Source organism: Podarcis liolepis (genome assembly GCF_965112155.1).
Source record: "Podarcis liolepis genome assembly, chromosome: 11".
Classification (NCBI taxonomy): domain Eukaryota; kingdom Metazoa; phylum Chordata; class Lepidosauria; order Squamata; family Lacertidae; genus Podarcis; species Podarcis liolepis.
This window is the reverse complement of record NC_139565.1, coordinates 34,854,122-34,875,315: the sequence shown is the minus strand read 5'-3', so window position 1 is coordinate 34,875,315 and position 21,194 is coordinate 34,854,122. Positions and strand designations below refer to the sequence as shown.

General features: G+C 38.9%; 2 protein-coding genes across 4 annotated transcripts; one reads left to right on the top strand and one right to left on the bottom strand.

The window, feature by feature from the left end:
- Positions 1 to 201: 201 nt before the first annotated feature.
- Positions 202 to 15,515, bottom strand: RAD17 (RAD17 checkpoint clamp loader component). Of its 3 annotated transcripts, none has more exons than XM_083465307.1 (17): positions 15,450 to 15,515; positions 13,865 to 13,966; positions 11,796 to 12,056; positions 10,747 to 10,830; positions 9,235 to 9,391; positions 8,258 to 8,394; positions 7,694 to 7,746; positions 7,282 to 7,407; positions 7,127 to 7,196; positions 6,078 to 6,189; positions 5,604 to 5,783; positions 5,025 to 5,110; positions 4,720 to 4,866; positions 3,621 to 3,767; positions 2,491 to 2,611; positions 1,827 to 1,884; positions 202 to 964 (listed from the first exon to the last, which is right to left on the bottom strand). In XM_083465307.1, the coding sequence occupies exons 2-17, from the start codon at positions 13,907 to 13,909 to the stop codon at positions 694 to 696; spliced, it is 2,055 nt and encodes a 684-aa protein (XP_083321433.1). In that variant the 5' UTR covers positions 13,910 to 13,966; positions 15,450 to 15,515; the 3' UTR covers positions 202 to 693. The 3 variants fall into 3 exon arrangements, with proteins under 3 accessions (XP_083321433.1, XP_083321434.1, XP_083321432.1); XM_083465308.1 differs by lacking the exon at positions 15,450 to 15,515 and adding an exon at positions 15,017 to 15,154; XM_083465306.1 differs by lacking the exon at positions 15,450 to 15,515 and adding an exon at positions 14,863 to 15,017.
- AK6 (adenylate kinase 6) lies at positions 15,509 to 19,655 on the top strand. The gene is made up of 5 exons (XM_083465556.1): positions 15,509 to 15,644; positions 16,490 to 16,582; positions 17,144 to 17,202; positions 17,296 to 17,441; positions 17,585 to 19,655. Exons 1-5 carry the CDS (start codon positions 15,560 to 15,562, stop codon positions 17,772 to 17,774), a joined length of 573 nt encoding a protein of 190 aa, XP_083321682.1. The 5' UTR covers positions 15,509 to 15,559; the 3' UTR covers positions 17,775 to 19,655.
- Positions 19,656 to 21,194: the final 1,539 nt, after the last annotated feature.

Sequence of the window (21,194 nt, the reverse complement as noted above, 5' to 3'; positions counted from 1 at the left end):
TTTTGTTTAGACTTGCAGATTATGCAAGTGGGCAAAGAAGCAGGCATTGTATGGTGGGGGCAGGGAGATAGCCTTTTAAAGGTCGTTTGGGCCAGTTGCACTTTTTGGATGCAGTTGAAATGACTTGTGGCCCGAAGGCAAGTTTATCTAACACACGCTGTACCCGCTTCAATTTTATAAACATCTAAAAATCACAAAGCATACAAGGAATTCAGAAATTTATTTACATCTTAAATAATACACAGCCCAGAACTTAAACACTTTGTACAGGTTTTCTATCACTGCAGGTAAGGGTTACTTTTGTGAAATTCTAACAAAACTATTGACAGTGTCCCTCCAAATATCTGTAAGAGGCATGTAAACCAGTGCATTTGTCTCATAATACTGATTTCCACACCACCTCTCGGACTGGGACCAAAATTTTGAACTGAAGTGCACACCGTCGGAAGCTTTACAGTGTAGAGTCAAATAGTACTGGGGAAATCCAGTACTCAGATATCTTGTGCATCATTTGTTTCTCTGGAAATGAAGGTGCATGAAACTCTGGCAAAGTAATAATAGCTCAAAAAAATAAGTTGAAGTTATCAGTAGTAGCACTCTCAGTACAGTTGGCTAAGACTGCTTATAAAATATTAAACTTAAAATTATTATGTTAAACACTATCACAGCTTTGGGGTTGCCATTTCACACCATCTAGTCACTGTCATATTCCTCTATGATTAGTTCATCTTCCTCCATGATTGCTTGTGCTACAATAGGCTGAGGTTGACTGGCTGGTAGTTCATTTCCACTAGATTGGCTGGAAGGAAGAGGACTTTCATATGGTTCATTTTTCTCACTGGTTTTGTTTTTCTCCATTTGGGTAAGCACATTTGTGGACTGCATCTCAGCAAAATCCCCTTCATCGTCACTGTCTAGGACCTGTATTGCGGAGTCTTTATCAGTAAGAGTTTCAAGCTTCAACCTGTTGTGGAATGAAAGTAATAAAAGTTCAGAAACATTTTATGCTCTTGCAGAGAATTACTGAGGAATTCAGGTATGCAAATAACATAAAAACTAACATCTGTTTCTCCTTTTCTCTCATTGCCTTTCGAAGTTAAGCTTATAAAGCTGCATTCTTAAAGTGAGCAACAGGTAGGTGTGTGGACACACGAGAAGAAAAGTTTTGTATGCCTAGTTTGTAATACACCTAAAAAACCCTTACAGTCCAGATTTCCAAACTGTGTGTATTGACAGCGGATTACATGATTTGCTGTACCACTTTCTTCCTGTTGACTTTCACCACAGATTGTGACCCCTTAAAAACTACTGAAAAGGAGGAGAGATTGCAAATGCCTAGTTGCTGTTAGCCCAGTTTTTTAATTTAAACACAGAAAGCACAGTTAGTTGCCTTATAGGACAAATCTCAGTGTATATTTGTAAATTTAAAACCAACATGAGGTTTTACACTTCTTAGTAATATCTTATATATGCAGACTATTCCCTCTCCCAACGTAGCCCAGGGCATGGTCTTGAAGACGTATGAGGCCTCCACTTTGCTGAAGGCAAGCAGGTCTGGGCAGTATATGGATGGGAGACTGCCTGAGAACCGTACATATTCTGGTTTGGATTGCATGTAGAAAGGCAGGATATAAATAATAAAAGAATAAATAATAAAACACATAGAGTCCTTGATATGGTCAGAGTGACATATCAAGTTGATTGTTACTTTTCCCACCTTATAGATTGAGAATTAACCAATGTAGTCAAAGTGCTATATGAAAGTATATACTGATATTTAGAGCAAACATATTCCAATTTGCAAAAGAGCCACAGTAGGCATTTACCTTCCAAAGTGTTTCTTTAAAGGAAGCCTTCCAATGTCCTGGATAAAAGTAATCTGAGCTGAGAAAGCATACAAAAATTATTCCTTAGAATTGTGTTAGAACTTGAATTTGTTGTGTATCCAGAGTACACAGTCCCATTTTAAGCTAAGACTGTTTTGCAATACTTCCTCCACTCCTGATTTAGACTAGAGATAGATGATAGATAGATAGATAATATTAACATACTATCTAGGGCTTGGTTAATCATTACATTATTTTCCATGGCCAAAGGCTTTTTCTGCTCTAAAGTGCCACCCTCCATATCCCAACCAATACATTTGTCATGCTGCTGTAGGAAAAATTGAATGAGTGCTCCTTGCTCCTAAAAAATGAGCTTCTATAGAAGCCCTTTGGCCCAGGTATGCAAACAAGCTACAGGCAGCACAATGAAAAAACTAACAATGTTGAAGCAATAGGGCAAAGCATCAGATGCAGATGTGCTGATACAAACTCTTAGAGAACTGACATTACAGAGCACAATCAACACCTCCCATGTGGTGTTAAACCAAGGTTAAGAGTAAATTATCAGTACTAATTTGAGTACTAACTGCTTACCATCAGAGTTTGGCTAAGAACTTCCAATACATTTTCTGAAAAAAGGGTTTGTTTGTTTTTTAAAAAGTACCTGGGTTTCTCATTGGATTTGTCAGCATGGCAAGATAAGGTAACAGCTGGGTCTGAAGGCACAGTGGTGGTAAACAGAAACTTGAAAAGAGGGATTTTGCAGCAATGCAGTTTTCCTGAAACTATAAGGAGGCAGAACAAAGAAGTCTAATAGTAAAATATATTATCTACAGTTAAACCACAAAATTTCTCTTCTGACTCTCTACCAATTATAAATATTAGGAGGTTATTTTGCCAGAACTTCCATGCCTTAGAAACCCAACATTAAAACAAGCATGCAACACTATCCAGGAAATAACTATTGAGATGTGGTTACAGATAGGTAGCCGTGTTGGTCTGCCATAGTCAAAATAAAAAAATTCCTTCCTTCCAGTAGCCCCTTAAAGACCAACTAAGTTAGTTCTTGGTATGAGCTTTCTGTGTATCTGAAGAAGTGTGCATGCACACGAAAGCTCATACCAAGAACTAACTTAGTTGGTCTTTAAGGTGCTACTGGAAGGAAGGAATTTTTTTATATTGAGATGTGGTGTGATACGTCGCCTAGACAGCTGCAGGAGCTTAAAGCATCAAGTTATTTCTTTCCATTTTGATTTTCTTATTTAATTTTTCTGGAAATAGCATAATTTGAAGGTTCCAAAATCGGCCTGTCCATTTTTACTTGAAGCTGCTACACTAAAAATCCAAGAGGTACACTTCTTTATTCCTAACCATGTTACAGAGTATGCTGAAATGTATTTTCCCCAGACCAAATGCTATTTTGTGGTAGCCGCTAAATATATTTCTTCTTGGGTTGTTTGTGTAGTCAAGCTGGTCCTAGATTACACTGCAGGAATGATTCATCTGAAATATTTTCCTTGGCTAGATGGCGCAAGGCAATCCTTTAATTGAAACTTAAACTGAAACCTAAATCTTATTAAATAACTCTTTAATCTTGTAATGAATATGCTTATCACAAACATGCAAGCTAAGGCAATCTTACAGCATTAGTAACCCACATCACAAATCAGATGAGAATGATACTAAGAAAGCTGAACTTAATTTACTGTTTCTATTTTAGGTTATGATTTGAAATAATTCTAAAACGTTTTACAATAAATGTTGAAATAAAGAATATCATTTCAAAATAATTACCTTTTTGTTTATTAGGAACCACTGCGGTTTATGAAGGGGTCGAAAGCCCATTCCTCCTTTGCTTTGAGCAGAGGCTCTGGATCTGTTTGAATGCATTACGCCCCTTGTGGCTATGGATGCACTATATTCCCGGAGTGTAGGTCTTGCCTATAGGAAATGATAAAAACAAGATCAAGGTGAAAGGGGGAGCATTTCTGGCAGTCAAGTTTTTACCTATTTGCAACTGAGTTGCAATTAAGTATTTTAAATTCTCAGGTTAAAATTATCTGATGATTTGAACCTATCAGTTTCATATGGTGAATAATGAGCAATGCACCCCCCTCACATTTGCAACAGCTGGTATTTTTCCATGCCATGTAGTCTGTTGGTTCGAACACATGGGAACAAATTTAAAGGATGTCTGTTGGACTGTGTCATGAATATCCACTCCTGCTTCCTTTCCTCTACCCATAGCCCCTCACAACTCCAAGATAGACTCTAGGGGTCCCCCAATCTTCCAGAGCAGATTTGGTATGTGCGTTAGAGGCTGTAGGGATGAGGAAAGGGAGTTCAGCTGGGTGTCATCTATTTAAAAAAGTATCTGAGACACGACAACTTTATCCAGACTATAGAAAGAGTAGCTAGAAAATGGCACATGCTTTCTTCGGAACAATTGTTTGGTAAGGCAAAGCATGAACAGTAAGCTTTAAAGTTACATAAAACACACTGTCCTACAAGAACAACAAGTCTAAGGGAGTGGACTAGGTAAATCTTGAGGTCTGTTACAATTCTAAGCAGGGAGGGAGGTTATTGGTTTGTCTCTATTTTATTATGCATTTTGTTTTCATTTTGCGTTTTTATGTTGTGAACTGCCCCATGATCTTCAGATGAAGGACGGTATACAAATTTAATTAATAATAAGTACGGTAATAATAAGCAGAAACAGTTATGGTAATATATAAATACAGAACCTACAAATTTAGCACACCCACTGGGGAATGGTGAAGCCATTCACTTTCACTGGTTCAAAATGTTTATTTCCCTCCTCTGACATTTATTCTGAAGCCTTCATATTTCTATGTTTTGTTACTTTAACCTATTGTTACTTTTTAAAACTTACATCCCAGTTACTGCAAAGGAAGTCAGCAGTACTCAAATATTCACTGGCTCTCACAAGATCATCTATATCAGAGAAAAAGTCTATGTAGTTTTGATGAAGGTATAAATTAAATAAGTCCCCAGGCATGTGTGACTTTTCTACGACATCCTAAATAAAGGAGAACATACAGAATTAAAGTTATGCACCAGGAGGAAATGAGTTAGCATTATGACATATTAAGAATATCATTGTTACATCTACAACTTACATAGGATAACTAGCAGTAAATTTTCACTCAATTAATAGTAAACAGTAAATGAATTTACCTCAGGATGAACAAGCAAGGGATTTCGTTCATATTCTGTTAAATGAACAGGTAACCGAGGAAACTCCAGGTCTGTTGCTGGTTCTCCTGTAAAAATAACAGACACTACAGCTACATATAAGTTTACATTGAATATGAGAAGCATAGAGTATTTGGATATGGAGACAGGTTACTGACCAGAGATGAGGGGATTGTCTACAACTCAAACTTGGCTAGTACTGGTTCACATGGCTTACAGCACACATAGACTTCCATGTGACCAAGGCTCCTGGTAGTGTGTGCAAGTTTTAATTGCATGGAAGCCTGCGCATGAGCTGGTACTCATGTTCAGTTTATGCCAAGGCATGGATCTATAGGACAGGGCTTGCTCCCAATAATTGTGCAATGCCCTCTGCTCACAATTCATATGTGACAGATTCCAGTTAGAAAAAACAATAGCTACTGATTCTTTATATTGTCTTAAGAGTAGGAAAGGTAAATGAATCAGTAGTTGGCAAATGTAGAAGCTGTCAATAATTGACATGAGAATTCTTCCCCTCACACAAATAGAGTTAAGAATAATAGGTTAATGTGTTCTTACTTTTGCAGTAAAGTATTTTCCCCAAGGCATGGAACAGAAAGATGGAGGAATCTTTGGCGCCAACAGCTTGTAACTCCTGGTTACCAAATTTCTTTTTCTTCTTTACTTTAGATAATGTATCATATTTTAATGTGGAATTCCCCTTTTTCTGCGACAGAAAGTTGTTCTCTGATGAGCAGTCTGGTAATCAAAAAGCAACAAAAGAACAAAGTGGTAGACTGTAAAACATGAACTCCAGAATTTTTTATTCAATAGAAAAATAAGGTGCGCTCATTATTTCACAAGCGGAGAGTTGTCTTTTCTGTTAATCTTTGGATCAGCACCACAGTATAAAAGCCCCATTTAACAACCAAGAGACATTCAATTCTTGTCTTGCATTGATAGTGTTCCGGCAAGGCTACCCCAACAGTGTTAAAATAAAAATGATTTCCACAAAACACAAACTTATATAAGCAGAAAAAGTTCCATACTTGCCTCTTAAAGAAGAAAACTGAAGGTTATTTATTGCACTCCTAATATCACCTGAACATCCTTTGCAAATCAACTCTAATGAAGATATGTCAGGGACATCGGTTTTTTCTCCATTCTGCAAAGAAAAGCAAAAGCATCTGTAAGGTTTTTAGTCTGCACAACAAGACTACTGTTAGTTTGTGAGAGCCAGTGTGGTGTAATGGTTAAGAGCAGTAGTCTCGTAATCTGGGGAACCGGGTTCACGTCACCGCTCCTCCACATGCAGCTGCTGGGTGACCTTGGGCCAGTCACACCTCTTTGAAGTCTCTCAGCCCCACTCACCTCACAGAATGTTTGTTGTGGGGGAGGAAGAGAAAGGAGAATGTTAGCTGCTTTGAGACTCCTTCGGGTAGTGATAAAGCGGGATATCAAATCCAAACTCTTCTTCTTTGTAGATAAACATTGGCCATAAGCTTTATATGATTTTATTAAACTGATGTTTGCAGCATCAAGTAACCTAAGAGATTAGACTTCCATTAGTTCTCACCTCTTTGCTCTCTCAATCAGTGTACCACCTGGTATTAGTGATACTCAGAACACATTCACAGGTTTCCTTACTCAATGGTGGAACAATGCTGCATATGATACTATTATTTACATTTCTAAGTCACCTATTAACTGAGCATAAACACATATCCATACACTACTAAACTCCTACAGCAACTCTGATAGTGAAATAAATTACAAGTGCTATGTGTGGGGAAGCCATTTGTATACATCCATGTATTTCTGAGCTTCTTGTTTTTGTTTTATTTTACCTGTACTTTCCCTCAAAGGAGTTCAGAACACTGTATACGGTTGCCCACTACAGATCTGTGTGGTAGGGTAGTCTGAAAAATGCTGACAGACCTTAGTCATTTGGCAGCTACTTCTCAAACACAAGCCACTTGTTAAAACTTATTCTATTTTTTTGGAAGGAGCAGACTAAATAACTCTCTCAATTGATACCTTCAGCTAACCTTTACAATATGACCATATTGCAACTGTCCCAGTGCTGCTTTAATCTGACCTACCGTCTTGAACTCTGCTTCAGCTATTCGATTTAGAACTTTCATCATCATCGTTGGAGCCACGGGGTTAAAACTGAGAAAATTAATGAGGCAGATGGTCAATATACATTTAATAATGAATTCTCAGTTGGGACCAATGCATTTAATGATCCTTTTACCTAATATTAGCTATATGTAGCTCTTCCTGAATCTCCTTTGGAAATAGAGACCTTTGGTTGCTGGCTCCACTGAAGGCATCTGATATTATAAACACAAGAGGACATCTGCTTGTCCGAACAAACCTTCTAAAATGAAAAATGAAAAGAGAAAGTCCCAAGTTTAAAGGCAAGTGTTGATCTAGATATCAATCTGTAGGAGTCTGTACTAGCAATAAGCAACTAGAAGCCTCTGGCCCAAGAATGCCTCCCACCTCAAAATGTTTACATTCCACCCCCAGACACAAAAAATTCAGAATAAATTGAATGATGTGAAGGTTTCCATTTGTGTTCGTGGAATTTTATAGCACATCAGCTGCATTCCTCAAAGTGGCCCTTTGATAAAACAAACTGCTAACCATGGCTTTATACTCACCTCAAGATTTCATGTAAACAGCTATGGTCACGGTAAAAATGGTTTGGCATATCCTATAAAAACCAAATACAATACTGTTATTGCAGCTTTTTCCATTATCATTGGAGTTACACTGTTCAAACTGAGAAAATTGTCAAGAGAATTCTTATGTCATGACAAATGCAGCTAATCCTCTCCTTACCTTATATTAGCTCTTCACAATATTCCTATTTTAGCATCTCTGTAGCATTAATATTGTTGGTGACCATTAAGACTATAATATGAGTCATATGCTTATTTTACTTGACATTTATAATAACAAACCGTTTAGATTAAAGTGCTACTTTAGATAAACCCAAATGTTCCTGTGCTCTTAGTAGGCTTACAGTGACAAAATTTTCAAATCATCCCGTGAATCACCCCTTATGATTATAGTAACTCCTATCTTGCATTATTTACTTATTTATATACTGCTTAATATTCATAATCCCTAAGCAATTTACATAAAACAGTGTCCTTTAAAATGTAAGAAAAAAAGAATATAAGGTTTTAACTTGAATTAGTTAGTCAACTATTTTTACTTACTTCCACAAGAATAAGTCTTCTGTCAGTTTCCATGGATTGTCCAACCATCTGAAGACTTGCATATTTGTTTGCTCTTAACAGAAACTCTTGAAAGAGAGCTGTCTGGCTCTGATAAGGAAGTATCTGAAAATCAGACTCTGAACAGGAGAGTTTATTTTACAGTGTATACCTTATAAATAACAATAATATGAACATGAAGATTCAGTATCCTAGGACCCATCTGCTTTGAAATTGGTGTTTGAGAGCAACAGGCCATTTTTTGCCTGCTGCCAAACAACACAGGCTAAAATCCACCAAAGGTGTAGATTACGGGAACTGGATGGGTGGTACAAGTATACCACATCTTTGAAGAAAAAGAGTGCAGATATGATCTTCATAGTTTCTATTTTCCATCAGCGGATAAAGATATCTGCCTTAACTTAGAAATCCCATCCACCTTCATTTTAAGAGCTTCAGTTGTTGTACAAATCAGTATACTCTACAGAAAAAGCAGCTCTGCAAGCTTAAGAACCAGTGGCGTAGCGTGGGGGGTGCAGGGGGGGCCGGCCGCACCGGGCGCAACATTTGGGGGTTAGGGTTAGGGGGCGCAAATCCACTGGTTAGGGGGCGCAAATCTACAGGTTAGGGGGCGCAAATTACTTGCCTTGCCCTGGGTGCTGACAACCCACGCTACGCCACTGTTAAGAACCAATCTACTAGGGGGGAAAGGCCAGCCCCACTGTTCCCTTCCCATTACTGCAAAACTATCAGTTTTGAAATGTGAAAATGTTTGAAACCATGGGGTGAAAAGAAGGTCTATTAGTGAATATCTGAGTATGTATCTAAAGTATCACACTATTAAGTAGAAATGAGTCTCATTAATTCCAATGAAACTTACAACAATTTGATGGGCATCAGATTGTGATATTATGTCAAATACACAAACCTACCAAATACATCCTAACTGCTGGACTCAAAGTCTTCAATTAAATGCTTACCATGGCTCAAAGAATCTATGACGTTGTCTTTCTTGAAGTCTAGTGATACAGGATTTATCCATTCTTGCACTTGAATGCCAAGATCTTTGGCTAATATTTCCACAGTTGCAGACTTGCCACATCCCGGAGGACCAGTTAATAATAAAATAGAGCCTTCCTACAAGACACCATATAATAAACCAACTTAATATGTTAGAAGGAAAGAGCAGGATAAAAATTTAATGGACTTTTATTAATTTCCCCCCTCCTCCCCACACTTTGTGTTAGCACAGTTACTGTTGCTAAATTACAAATTACAATCCCAATGATTCAATATTTCACCACACTTATACAAGTGTAAAATTAATTGCTTATTAGGTAATCATATATATTGCAAAGAATTGGAAAAAGAAGCAGCAATAAAATGCTACCTAAACAAAATATTTGACACATTTTGTTATTACCCCTAATACTAGTTTTTATTTGAATTAGGACGACAAAAAAAAGCTAACAGCAGTTTGGATCCCATCCATATCCGCCACACACACACAAAAAAAACTGTGTGTAAGGGAACTTGCCAGCAATGCTCTTCTGAAAACACTTGTGCAAGAGGAAGAATATATGTAGACTTCTCTCATGCAATGATTTAGCTCCAAGTATAACACTGCAAACGTCGGCACCTTTGAATTCATCCTTGTATGCCCCTCTGTTACATACCATACTCTGTACATACCAGAGTATCGCAGCATTTCTCAGGTCACAATGTAGCAAAGTCCACCAGGCAATATGGAAAAACTTAACATGCGTGCAGAACTTTTCTGAGTGACATGCAACTAGTTTTCATTTGGAGCAGACCCATTTGAATTATTGAACATGGCTAAGGTGCACCCAAAAATTTCAGGGTGCCTACTCTGAGCCAAGCTTACTCTTTGCCATTCACTCCTCTCAAAAGAAGCTGTAGCTCAGTGGTAAAGCATTGGCTTTGCATGAAGCAGCTCCCAGATTCAATAAGCGGAATATCAGCTCCCTCAAAATCAGAACTGCTGCCAACAGACAGTACTGAGCCACATGGAAAAACAATTGTCTGATTGATATAAAGGATCCTCCTATGTTCCTCTCCCCAGGTTGCAAAGAAGCAAACAGTGAAATGCATACCTCGCAGTTCAGAAAAGGAAGGGGAAAGGCCATCAAATGATGCCTATTTTCCTATGGTATGTCAGTCCACATGTCAAAAAGCTAGTTTATGCTAACTTTATTTTCAAGTGCACCGTATTATTTTTCCTAAGAATTTATTTTCCTGCTACAAACTTCTAGAAAATTACTGTGCCAAATCTCAAAAGCAGATTACTGCATGAAATACTGTAACAAATACTGCTGCAAAATGAAATATCATGCAGGATTTGTGTTATTTTTTCACCTCATTTCTGATGAAAAAATAATCTGTTGAACATTTCCCAGTAGGAGTCTTAAGTTACACAAAGCCTTCAAAACAAACTTAGTGGCAGGTAAAGCTACTAGGTAAATATATGCTACCTGTCTGGGTGGCCTTTGAAATGTGTGATCTTTTAACCATGCTTCAACTTCTTCAATTTTCTTCTTGTGTATGGCAAGCTCATTCTAATGAGAAAAATAATAATATATATTTCAGGCAAATAATTTTACAGTAGAATACTGCGAAAGAACACTGTTGTAGCATATCCTCTTGGTACCTGTAACAAGTTAATTATTAGTGTAAGCAAAATAAAAATGGTTCTATTTTCACTGTGTTTCTGTAACTGGCCTGGCTCAGTTTGTCTTCCAAACTGGGATCCATTTTGGCCAGAATTCAGGCCATTAGGGTTCCAGCTATCTGGTGCCCATCTCCAAGCCCCGAAGTGTGGAGATTACATCACACACAGCAGAGTTCAGGGCCTGAGATTCAGCAGCAGCCTTCAGACTGCAAATAGTTCCACAGCCTACTAAACTAGCTAAAACAGGCTTCCTCAACCTCAGCCCTCCAGATGTTTTGAGACTACAATTCCCATCATCCCTGACCACTGGTTCTGCTCGATAGGGATCATGGGAGTTGTAGGCCAAAAACATCTGGAGGGCCAAGGTTGAGGAAGCCTGAGCTAAGATAAGGGGCATCTGCAGGAAGGGTCCATTTACAGTCTGAAAGCTACCACAAGACCTCTGTCCTAATGAACTGGAATGTGCTTACATAATTGCCACGTATCGGAGCCAAGGGACTAGATCTGCATTAATTTTCAAGGCATTCAAAGGACATCCAACATATTTCTAGAAACAACCATAAGTGGACAAAAGTCTTGCTCACATCTCTGTTTATTAAGCTGAAAGATGATCATCTAGACATAGTCAATATCATTACTCAATAACAAGTGCAAAAAATATTCCATTGCTATTGCATAATATTCCAAACACTTGCTGACAATTTAAATATATATATATCTTACACTTTTCTATTAACCAAGTATACCTATGTTCTATCAACTTAATGAAACACTATCTATTTGTCCTTTTGGACACACCACTTCAGCAACACACATAGCTATTTGTTGTTTTAAAGGAATTTTAAACTTTACCTGAGTTTTTGGTTTGTATTTATCCACCCAAGATTCATTTTGGCTATGGTTTTGTTTTGAGAGTTTATATTTATATTGCTCATCTACAGAAAGTGGCTTTCTTTTTTTTCTTTCAGTCTTACAACTTTCTATCGGAGAGCAACACTCTTTTTTCTTCCGACTGTGTTTGGTATCTGTTGATGGCTTCTTATGAAGAATATCAGATGACAGAATTGTATCCTTACAGAAATCACTAAAAGATGGCTCCACCCAATCAGTCACCTGACAAAATGTAAGTAAACAAAAGTTATTGCATGATAGAAATGATTAATTCTTAAACCAACTAGTATTAGATCCAAGGTCTTAATAACAACAACAACTTTGTCATACTATTGGAAAGCCCCCTTTCAACTTTTAAGCCCTAATTGAACATTCAGTAACTTTGTTTTAATACAGTGGTACCTCGGGTAAAGAACTTAATTCGTTCCGGAGGTCCGTTCTTAACCTGAAACTGTTCTTAACCTGAAGCACCACTTTAGCTAATGGGGCCTCCTGCTGCTGCTGTGCCACCGGAGCACAATTTCTGTTCTCATCCTGAAGCAAAGTTCTTAGTACCACTGTACAAGAAAGGGAGTCTGGAATCAGCATGAAATTATGAAAATAGTAGGTCTTAAGTTCATATATATATATATATATATATATGCAGGTTTTGGTGTCCTCGGGTGTCTTCCCGTGTAAAAGTTGGGGTGTCTAGGCGACGTTTCGACGAGGTCTCACTCGTCATCTTCAGGCTGGTGCTTTCGGCTTCTTGTTACTGGAACAGAGCAGGATCTCAGTGTTTGAGTTCCTATAAATACTGTTGAGGGGGTGTGGTGTATAGCCTTCAATGTTCTGGGCAGAGAGGAAGTTCCCAGGCTAGTCTGCCTTTTCTTCTTTTGTTCCTTAATTACTTGAGGGATATCTTGAGTGATTTCTTGGGTGATATTCTGAGTACCACTTAGGTGGGTCATTAGGTGTGGATTAGTTGCTAAAGCCTTCGTGTCTTGACATCTTGAGCTTTGTGAAGAGTTTTTCTGAGAAGATGGCTGTACTGCACTTAGTTGTGCTCTGGCTTGGCTTCGTGTATAGGGGCGAGCTGTGGTTTTGTGTCTGGTGTGGTTGATTGGTGATGGCGTTCTGTGTGCCTCTGGATCTGGTGACACCAGATCCAGAGGCACACAGAACGCCATCACCAATCAACCACACCAGACCCAAACCCAGACCCTCTCCACAGATAAATTACAGACACCATCCAGTAGCCAAACCATGGTGGCACCTCCGGATGCTGCACCCCCCTGCAATCCCTACACAGATCTGGCTGGCACAGGACACAAAACCACAGCTCGCCCCTATACACGAAGCCAAGCCAGAGCACAACTAAGTGCAGTACAGCCATCTTCTCAGAAAAACTCTTCACAAAGCTCAAGATGTCAAGACACGAAGGCTTTAGCAACTAATCCACACCTAATGACCCACCTAAGTGGTACTCAGAATATCACCCAAGAAATCACTCAAGATATCCCTCAAGTAATTAAGGAACAAAAGAAGAAAAGGCAGACTAGCCTGGGAACTTCCTCTCTGCCCAGAACATTGAAGGCTATACACCACACCCCCTCAACAGTATTTATAGGAACTCAAACACTGAGATCCTGCTCTGTTCCAGTAACAAGAAGCCGAAAGCACCAGCCTGAAGATGACGAGTGAGACCTCGTCGAAACGTCGCCTAGACACCCCAACTTTTACACGGGAAGACACCCGAGGACACCAAAACCTGCATTCCTGTACCCGTGAAAATCTACGAAAGCAAATATATATATATATATACACACACACACACACACACAGGCATTTAGCCATGGTGTGTTCAACAGTTCTTATTTCCAGTAATTATACTTGGTCTGGAACATTTAACCGTGATTTCCAAACTACCATTGGCTGATGTTATGAAAAGTGATAATAAAGTAAGTAATCCTTCTCTACATGAGTATAACAACTGTGCATTAAAGAATAATACAATCCAAAATCTTTAATATTTTAAAGTAATCACTCACATTGACTGCAGCAATCTTTCTTTTTGAATATTTTTTTGACATCATCAACCTTTGTAGTTTCCATCCAAAGCATATGACTGACAGCCCTTTAAATTAAATGACCTAAAAAAGTGTAAAATATTTATGTAAACAAACTTTGCACAAATAGAATTTTAAAACGTCCAACTAGGCAAAACATCCAACTACGGCTGCCTTGCAAATGAGGGGGTAGCCCCAGGGAAGGGAGAAATCACACTCCAGCTGCTATTTTCCTCCAAATGTGCTGTTTTTCCAAGAAAAGGTTCATTCCTAACCCTGGCCACTGCTCAACCAGTCTGTATGGAATGCCAGGCCACTTCTCCACACAGGGCCTTTTGGGTCTTTCCGTTGGATTTCACTGGCGGAGATCCTACAGGCTTCCACTTTATCCACCCCCTTCCCAGACTGGTGCAAAAGGGGTTGGGATTGTTTCTACCAACTCATGGTTGTGGAGAAAAACCTCAGAAACTAATTAGCAGCATGACTGTGAAACATATTCCTGCAATGATTTTTAAATATAGTGGTACTAGTACATCAGGCAGTAGTAGGCAGATTTCAGTAACCTGTCACAGACAACTATAGGTTTCATCTATACAGCAGGCGAAAACTTCAGAACTGGCTATTTAGTCACAAATTTAAGTTGTCATACCATCCCCAGTCACAAATGTCAGTAGTTGTCATACCATCCCCAAAGGCTATGCAATATAAAGAGTACACTTTCTCTCTCACACACACAGACACGGTGGTGTTTGAGTTAAAACCATACTCAAGGCAGCTTATGACATGACAAGATTTGCATAATTACAAACATAACAGAAGTCATAAATAAAACACATCAAAAAGTACACAACCAAATTAAAACAATTTCCACACGAATCATAACATGATCTAGAAATAAAGATACAAAAATCAGCATCAGTATTGTTATTATTTATTCAACCTTTACAGCGCGAGCAACCAAAGAAACCTCCAAACTCTACCCCAGCCGAAGAGTCTGTTCAGCAGCTTTTGTAGCTGGGGTCAGTCAGGGACCCGCCCACCCAGGCCAGGTGGGAAAATAACGGCCACCAAGGCAGGGAGGCAGATCTTCCAGGGCGAAGGGAAGGCAGCTCAGCCGAACTCAGCGGGACTTACTTCTGACCGGACATGCTTCGGACTGCGCCGCTCCTTCAGGGATGTCCAGCCGAGTGACTTGCGGAGCGGCTCTGCCGGACTGTGTTGCGCTGACCCTTCTCCGCCGCTTCTGTAGCCCAGGCAGCGCCTTACTCGCCCTTCTCCATCACCAGGGAGACCTGCCGCGGTGCCGTAATACCCGCCGGAGGCGTCTTTATCCTCCTGGGACTCAGGCTGCCTCCATTCAGGCTGGGGGCTTCCGGCGCATGTGGGCGCCCAACTGATGGCGAAACTTTAAGGCGTCACCCTCTGGCCCCAGAGAAAAGCCAAAAGCTCGCCGAAACTGATGTATGTATGTATGTATGTATGTATGTATGTATGTATGTATGTATGTATGTATGTATGTATGTATGTATGTATGTATGTATGTATGTATGTCATACGTGATTCTTACCTCACAGAGTCGCCTTCCTATTTACCAGGAGACGGGCGAAAGAAAGGGGCTTCTGTGACGTTGTTATTATGCGCTGACTCGGGCAGAGTTGGGAAAGGTCCCCGCGAAAGATGAACACGTGTCTTCGTGACGCCTTTCCAGGCACTTGGATCGTCCCCCAAGCGAACATGCGGAGACCAAATATTCTTCTCACGGGTAAGAGCAAAACGGGTTGTTTTTGTATCTCATGCAAGTGCTTTAGAAACATAAGGTCCCGGGTCCAGTTTCTAGTGTCCTCGGGTTTAGGCAACCAGTAACAACAAGGCTGGGAAAGATTCCCGTCTGAAATCCTATACTGGAAAGCTGTGTGTTTGGGTCGACTCGGTGCGAGGCAATTTCATTGGTTTTACCTGATTGTGTGCCTCGGTAAATGTCACTTTTACCCTCCTATTTGTACTTCAAATATGAGGCCTGGGCCTGCAGGCAAACTATGTGATCGAATGGGCTATAACATTGTTTTGAATGCTGCTCCGTGTTTGTTTGTTTTATATAACATGCAAATACAAAACTTGCTCTTTGCCATATGCCATACAAGCTGATTGTAGACAATTTTTAATATAGAGAAGTGTTCAAAGTGTGATGCACACGCCTGCAGGATCTTTTTTTTAAATGGAAAGTCTTTGGCTATCTTGCTTGAACTAGGCCTGTCTGGGCCTTTAGTAGCAGTTTTCATGTGGAGTTGATTACAGTACAGTGGTACCTCGGGTTACATATGCTTCAGGTTACATACGCTTCAGGTTACAGACTCTGCTAACCCAGAAATAGTGCCTCAGGTTAAGAACTTTGCTTCAGGATGAGAACACAAATCGTGCTCAGGCAGCGCGGCAGCAGCAGGAGGCCCCATTAGCTAAAGTGGTGCTTCAGGTTAAGAACAGTTTCAGGTTAAGAACGGACCTCCGGAACAATTTAAGTACTTAACGAATTAAGTACAGGTACCACTGTATATGTTATTAGTTGCTACTATTGATTACTGTTTTGTTATGACATATGCCGCTTTGTAGGTACGCCTGGTGTTGGGAAAACTACCCTAGGCAAAGAGATTGCTGCAAGAACAGATTTTACTTACATTAATGTGGGTGATTTGGCCAAAGAAGGTGAGTTTTTATTTTACAGAACTTAACACTTGAAAGTTGATGTAGATTTCGTATTTAAGTTATATACTGGTAAGTAGGTATAGTTTAGATATATGTGGTAGAGTTCAGTGTTGCGCTATTATGAACATTCTGTCTATGCAAGCATTTCAGCTCATCATATGGAACAGCCCCACCCCTCTCTCCTGACTCTCCCTGCCCCTTCCTGCCCAAACCAATTCTGGGAGGCATTCAGTGGGAGGAGAGGGAGAAAGCTCCATTACATAAGCAGTAGTCCTTGCACAGAGTTTCTGCTGACAGGATGCCTAGATGAATCCTATCCATAGCTATAATGCTAAAGGGAATAAATTCTGTTTATAGACATGCTTGTTAAAAAAAACTTTTAAAGATACGTCTAAAATGCATAGAGTAAGCCTCATTGGACTTATGGAACTTATTTCTGAATAAAAACCTATAATATTGGGCTGCACACAGGTTTTTGAGAGACATATCTTAAAAAAGCAATTGACAGCAAACCATTGGAAACATTTTTTGTATTCTTACCATTTCTTCCTCATTATACAGGGGAGATATACGAAGGATTTGATGAGGAATATGGATGTCCAATTTTAGATGAAGACAGGGTACGTTTACATTTAAAAACTAGCACAGTTTTGGATTTTATTTTGTAACTAAGAATACATTTATAAGTTTATTTTGTATTAATTCTCTTTTAGGTAGTTGATGAACTGGAAGAGAAGATGAGTGATGGCGGTGTAATAGTTGATTATCACAGCTGTGACTTCTTTCCTGAACGTTGGTTTAATATAGTATTTGTGCTTCGAACTGAAAACTCAGTCTTGTATAACAGATTGGAAAGCAGGTAAAATCAGTGCTACAAAATAGATGCAGTACCAGATTTGGTTTAGGATGAAGCCTCTTGTTAGTACATAGTCTTGTCTCTGTTTTTTAACCTAAAATGTGCTCCCAAATTATCTCAAGTCTTACCTTATTTTATTTTTTTAGAGGATACAAAGGAAAAAAGCTTCAAGACAACCTTCAATGTGAAATTTTTCAGATCATTTATGAAGAAGCCATGTCATCGTATAAGGAAGACATTGTTCATCAGTTGCCCAGCAACATTCCAGAGGACATGGAGAACAACTTAGATCAGATTATACAGTGGATCGAACAGTGGATGAAAGACAACAACTAGCATTTTAATATATAATATTAATAGACCAAACAGTCTTAGAAATAACTTAATTCAATAGCACTGGCTGACTGGCTCTTGTCAGTTACACTTGCTATTTCAGTCATTGAGGAAACAGTAACAGTTACTTTTCTGTGAAAATAAAATTGGAGATAAATGAAATTCAGCAGATTTATGCTGCACTAATTATAGCTGGATTCATATGACTGCAGAAACTGGACATAAGTTACAGACTTGGAAACTTTAAAAAACATGACATTCTGTGTAATTGGGCATCTTACGATTCTTTTTGAAGATTTGGTTGAAAAGGTTAATAACAAACTGCACTGGCTTGTTTAAGTGTTAGCATCTCAATTGCTGTGCAACTTCCTTTTTTTGGTAATACGTTGAATTGTTCTGTGGAAGTTTTTATTTTTTAATGGTGGGACTTGGTTTGTGACAATGTTCCAGGTTATTGTGACAGTGTTCCAGGTTATTAAGTTATCAACATGCAATGTCATTTAATATATTTGTGTGTGTATATATATATTTCATTTACTAGCTCATAGTAAATGTTATCAGTCTTTCAAGTCTAAAAGCTTTCCCGGTGGAGTTACTTCTAATGCTATGGGAATATTGACCTGTCTTTGCAAGTGTAATACATTGACTATACACAGTGCAACCTGAAGTGCAACCACAGGTCATGTTGTTGATGTGAATACACATGCCAGTTCCACATAATAGGAAGCCCAATTTGATAGCAGCTTCCCATAGCATGTATGTGTGTCAAATACAGATCTATGTTTTGTCTGTTAACTACCACAACGCATGTGCAAAATACACAGTACCAAGTGAAAGGTAGGCAGAAAATTGGTTATGCATGAATAAAGTATTAAGTCTGTTTGTAAGTATGTTTATTAGTGTCTCTTCTTTGTGTTAAAATATTTAGCTCCAGAGATCTGATCTTTGAATATACAGTAATGAAATTACAAAAATTGCAAAGGACACACCTGATTAGTATCTTAATAGGAAGCACATCTTCATGTTGTCAGTTGGGAAAGGCCCACTTTGATTGCCCTGGTAGTTTTGTGGTAATTCAGCATATATAAAGCACTGATGTTTTCTTTTCTGGAACTAAACAGGTTTAAGATAGTCTTGAAAAGGAGCCTCCTTCTTTAGGAATAGGAGACTCCTACTGAATTTAAGCATACACTAACTTAAATGCAGCATCAGTACTTAAGATACTCCTAGCTGCACATTCTATGGTATAATGTAAATTACACAGTCATTCAGTGTATATAGTACGACTGATACTTATGAGGGATACACATTGTCATGGCAGTGAACATGATAGGATTTTCCCTTTCTCCTCTTCCTCTTCACGCTTGCACAATCTTTTCCAGGAGGTTCTCCAATTGTCCAGAGTAGATTTTGAGGGGCATCAGTGTACAGGTCAGGGGGAAAGTCCCATTGCACAAGTGGCTGTCACTGTTGGATATTGCCCTATCCATGGAGCATTTGATTTGTGCCTCTTATAACGTCATTGTATGTTTGTGTTTTGTATATTTGAAAGTGAAAATCCTCCAGTTTGCCATTTTTCTAACAAAGCTACTATGACTTGAAACTTTTATTATTTACTAAATAACTATTGGAAATGACTTTGTACTTAATATAATTTTGATTTATGGGGAAATGGGTCTATAGTTTTGTAAGTTTCTTAATAAAAAGGAGTGCATTTAATGGTAAACATTTAGCTTTGCATTTATATACAGGTATGTCTATTAAAGTGCCTTCTATGATATGCTGTAAGCAATTTCTTTTAATGAATGTTCAGATACGATGTTTCTATTCAACTTTTGTAGTAGCTCTTGCTGTGTTCAATAAATTTGCTTGTATTGATGACCAGTTAAGAAAACCATATAACTTAAGACATGCATTGCAGCTAAATCTGTATCTTACTCATCCTTTCCTGTTTGTCAAAGCTTAATAATCCTATAGTCCAATAGAGGATTTTGACATGTAGTAGCGACCTATGTATGTGGGAAGACCCTTCATGAAGTGGTAGAGCTCATACTTCGTTTAAGGCCAGAGGTTTAATAAAAAGGTTCCATGGTGGCAGGTCATCGATCTAATCTATCTATCTACCTATCTATCGTAATTTATCCTTTTTCAAATAAAATAAAAATAATTGTACATTTTCCAGTTAACATTCAATTAGTATTACTTCCCCTCCACCACTCCATGGTTTCCCCAAGTATTGTAATATTGATGCATATTCTAATTACTCTATACCTTATCTCCTCCATAATATTCTCCTATATGTATTTTACTGCTGTTATTACTCCATACCTACTTATGTTTTAACATGTTTACATTAATTTTTTAAATAAGCTGCAAACATGTTCCAGTCCTCCTTTAAAAACTCATCTTGATCTCTAATTTTACTCGTTAAGCTTGCTTGTTGGCAGTTGAAACTGAAGGAACATGCTCAATCTTCTAGGTCATTTATAAAATCTTGAGCTGTTGCCACTACATACTGATCTAGATGGACTAATGATCTAATGGTGTAAGGCAGCTTCATACGATTAATTGCCTGAATTTAGATAATCTCCCTTAATTTGTTTTTGCATGAGATTGCATTGTATGCACCTTTCAAATGCTTATTCTGAACCACCGTTCAACGCACAACATGCAGATGAAAATGCCTGATAAAAAGCTCTTGAGGTGCCCTCTAGGTATTGAAGCCTCTGACTCCCATCAGTCCCAGCTAGCATTTCCTGTAAGGGAAGATGAGAATTTCAGGATTGCACTGTACAGTGGTACCTCTGGTTACGAACTTAATTTGTTCTGGCGGTCCGTTCTTAACCTGAGGCGTGCTTTTGCTAATGGGGCCTCCCGCTGCACATGCGCCTCTGGCACACGATTTCCGTTCGCATCCTGGGGCAAAGTTCGCAACCAGGAGCAGCTACTTCCGGGTTAGCAGAGCTCGTAACCTGAAGCGTTCGTAACCAGAGGTACCACTGTATTGGCACCAGTGCCAGATTTACATATAAGCTAAGCAAGCTATAGCTTAGGGCCCTACTCTCTTGGAGGCCCCCCCCAAAAAAAATAAAGGGGAAAAAACCTGGATGTACTGCTACATTTCCAAAATATAAGATAAAAAACTAAAACAAAACCTACATACAGCAACAGTGTTTTGTGGGTCCATAAATTACCATATAGCATATATTCAACACAAAAAACAGTGACAATTTGTTGTTGACAAAGGACAGCTGGACATATAAAGGGCCCCATTACGTTCAGTAGCTTAGGGCCTCATTGAACCTAAATGCGACCCTGATTGGCACTGTATTTGGACAGGAACATAGACACCAAATATGCCTCTCTGGGGAGGGTATTCCATGAGGACCTCCCAGGTAAATCCCCACTCAGCCATGAAGCCCA

Excerpts from the sequence above, each read along its gene's own strand:
- AK6 (XM_083465556.1), top strand. The coding sequence starts at position 15,560 with ATGAACACGTGTCTTCGTGACGCCTTTCCAGGCACTTGGATCGTCCCC. Across the intron at positions 17,203-17,295 it reads CAATTTTAGATGAAGACAGG|GTAGTTGATGAACTGGAAGA; the intron begins GTACGTTTACAT and ends ATTCTCTTTTAG. Across the intron at positions 17,442-17,584 it reads TATAACAGATTGGAAAGCAG|AGGATACAAAGGAAAAAAGC; the intron begins GTAAAATCAGTG and ends TTATTTTTTTAG.
- RAD17 (XM_083465307.1), bottom strand. The coding sequence starts at position 13,909 with ATGATGTCAAAAAAATATTCAAAAAGAAAGATTGCTGCAGTCAAT. Across the intron at positions 12,057-13,864 it reads GAAAGATTGCTGCAGTCAAT|GTGACTGATTGGGTGGAGCC; the intron begins GTGAGTGATTAC and ends ACATTTTGTCAG. Across the intron at positions 5,784-6,077 it reads TCAGTTTTCTTCTTTAAGAG|ACTGCTCATCAGAGAACAAC; the intron begins GCAAGTATGGAA and ends TTTGATTACCAG.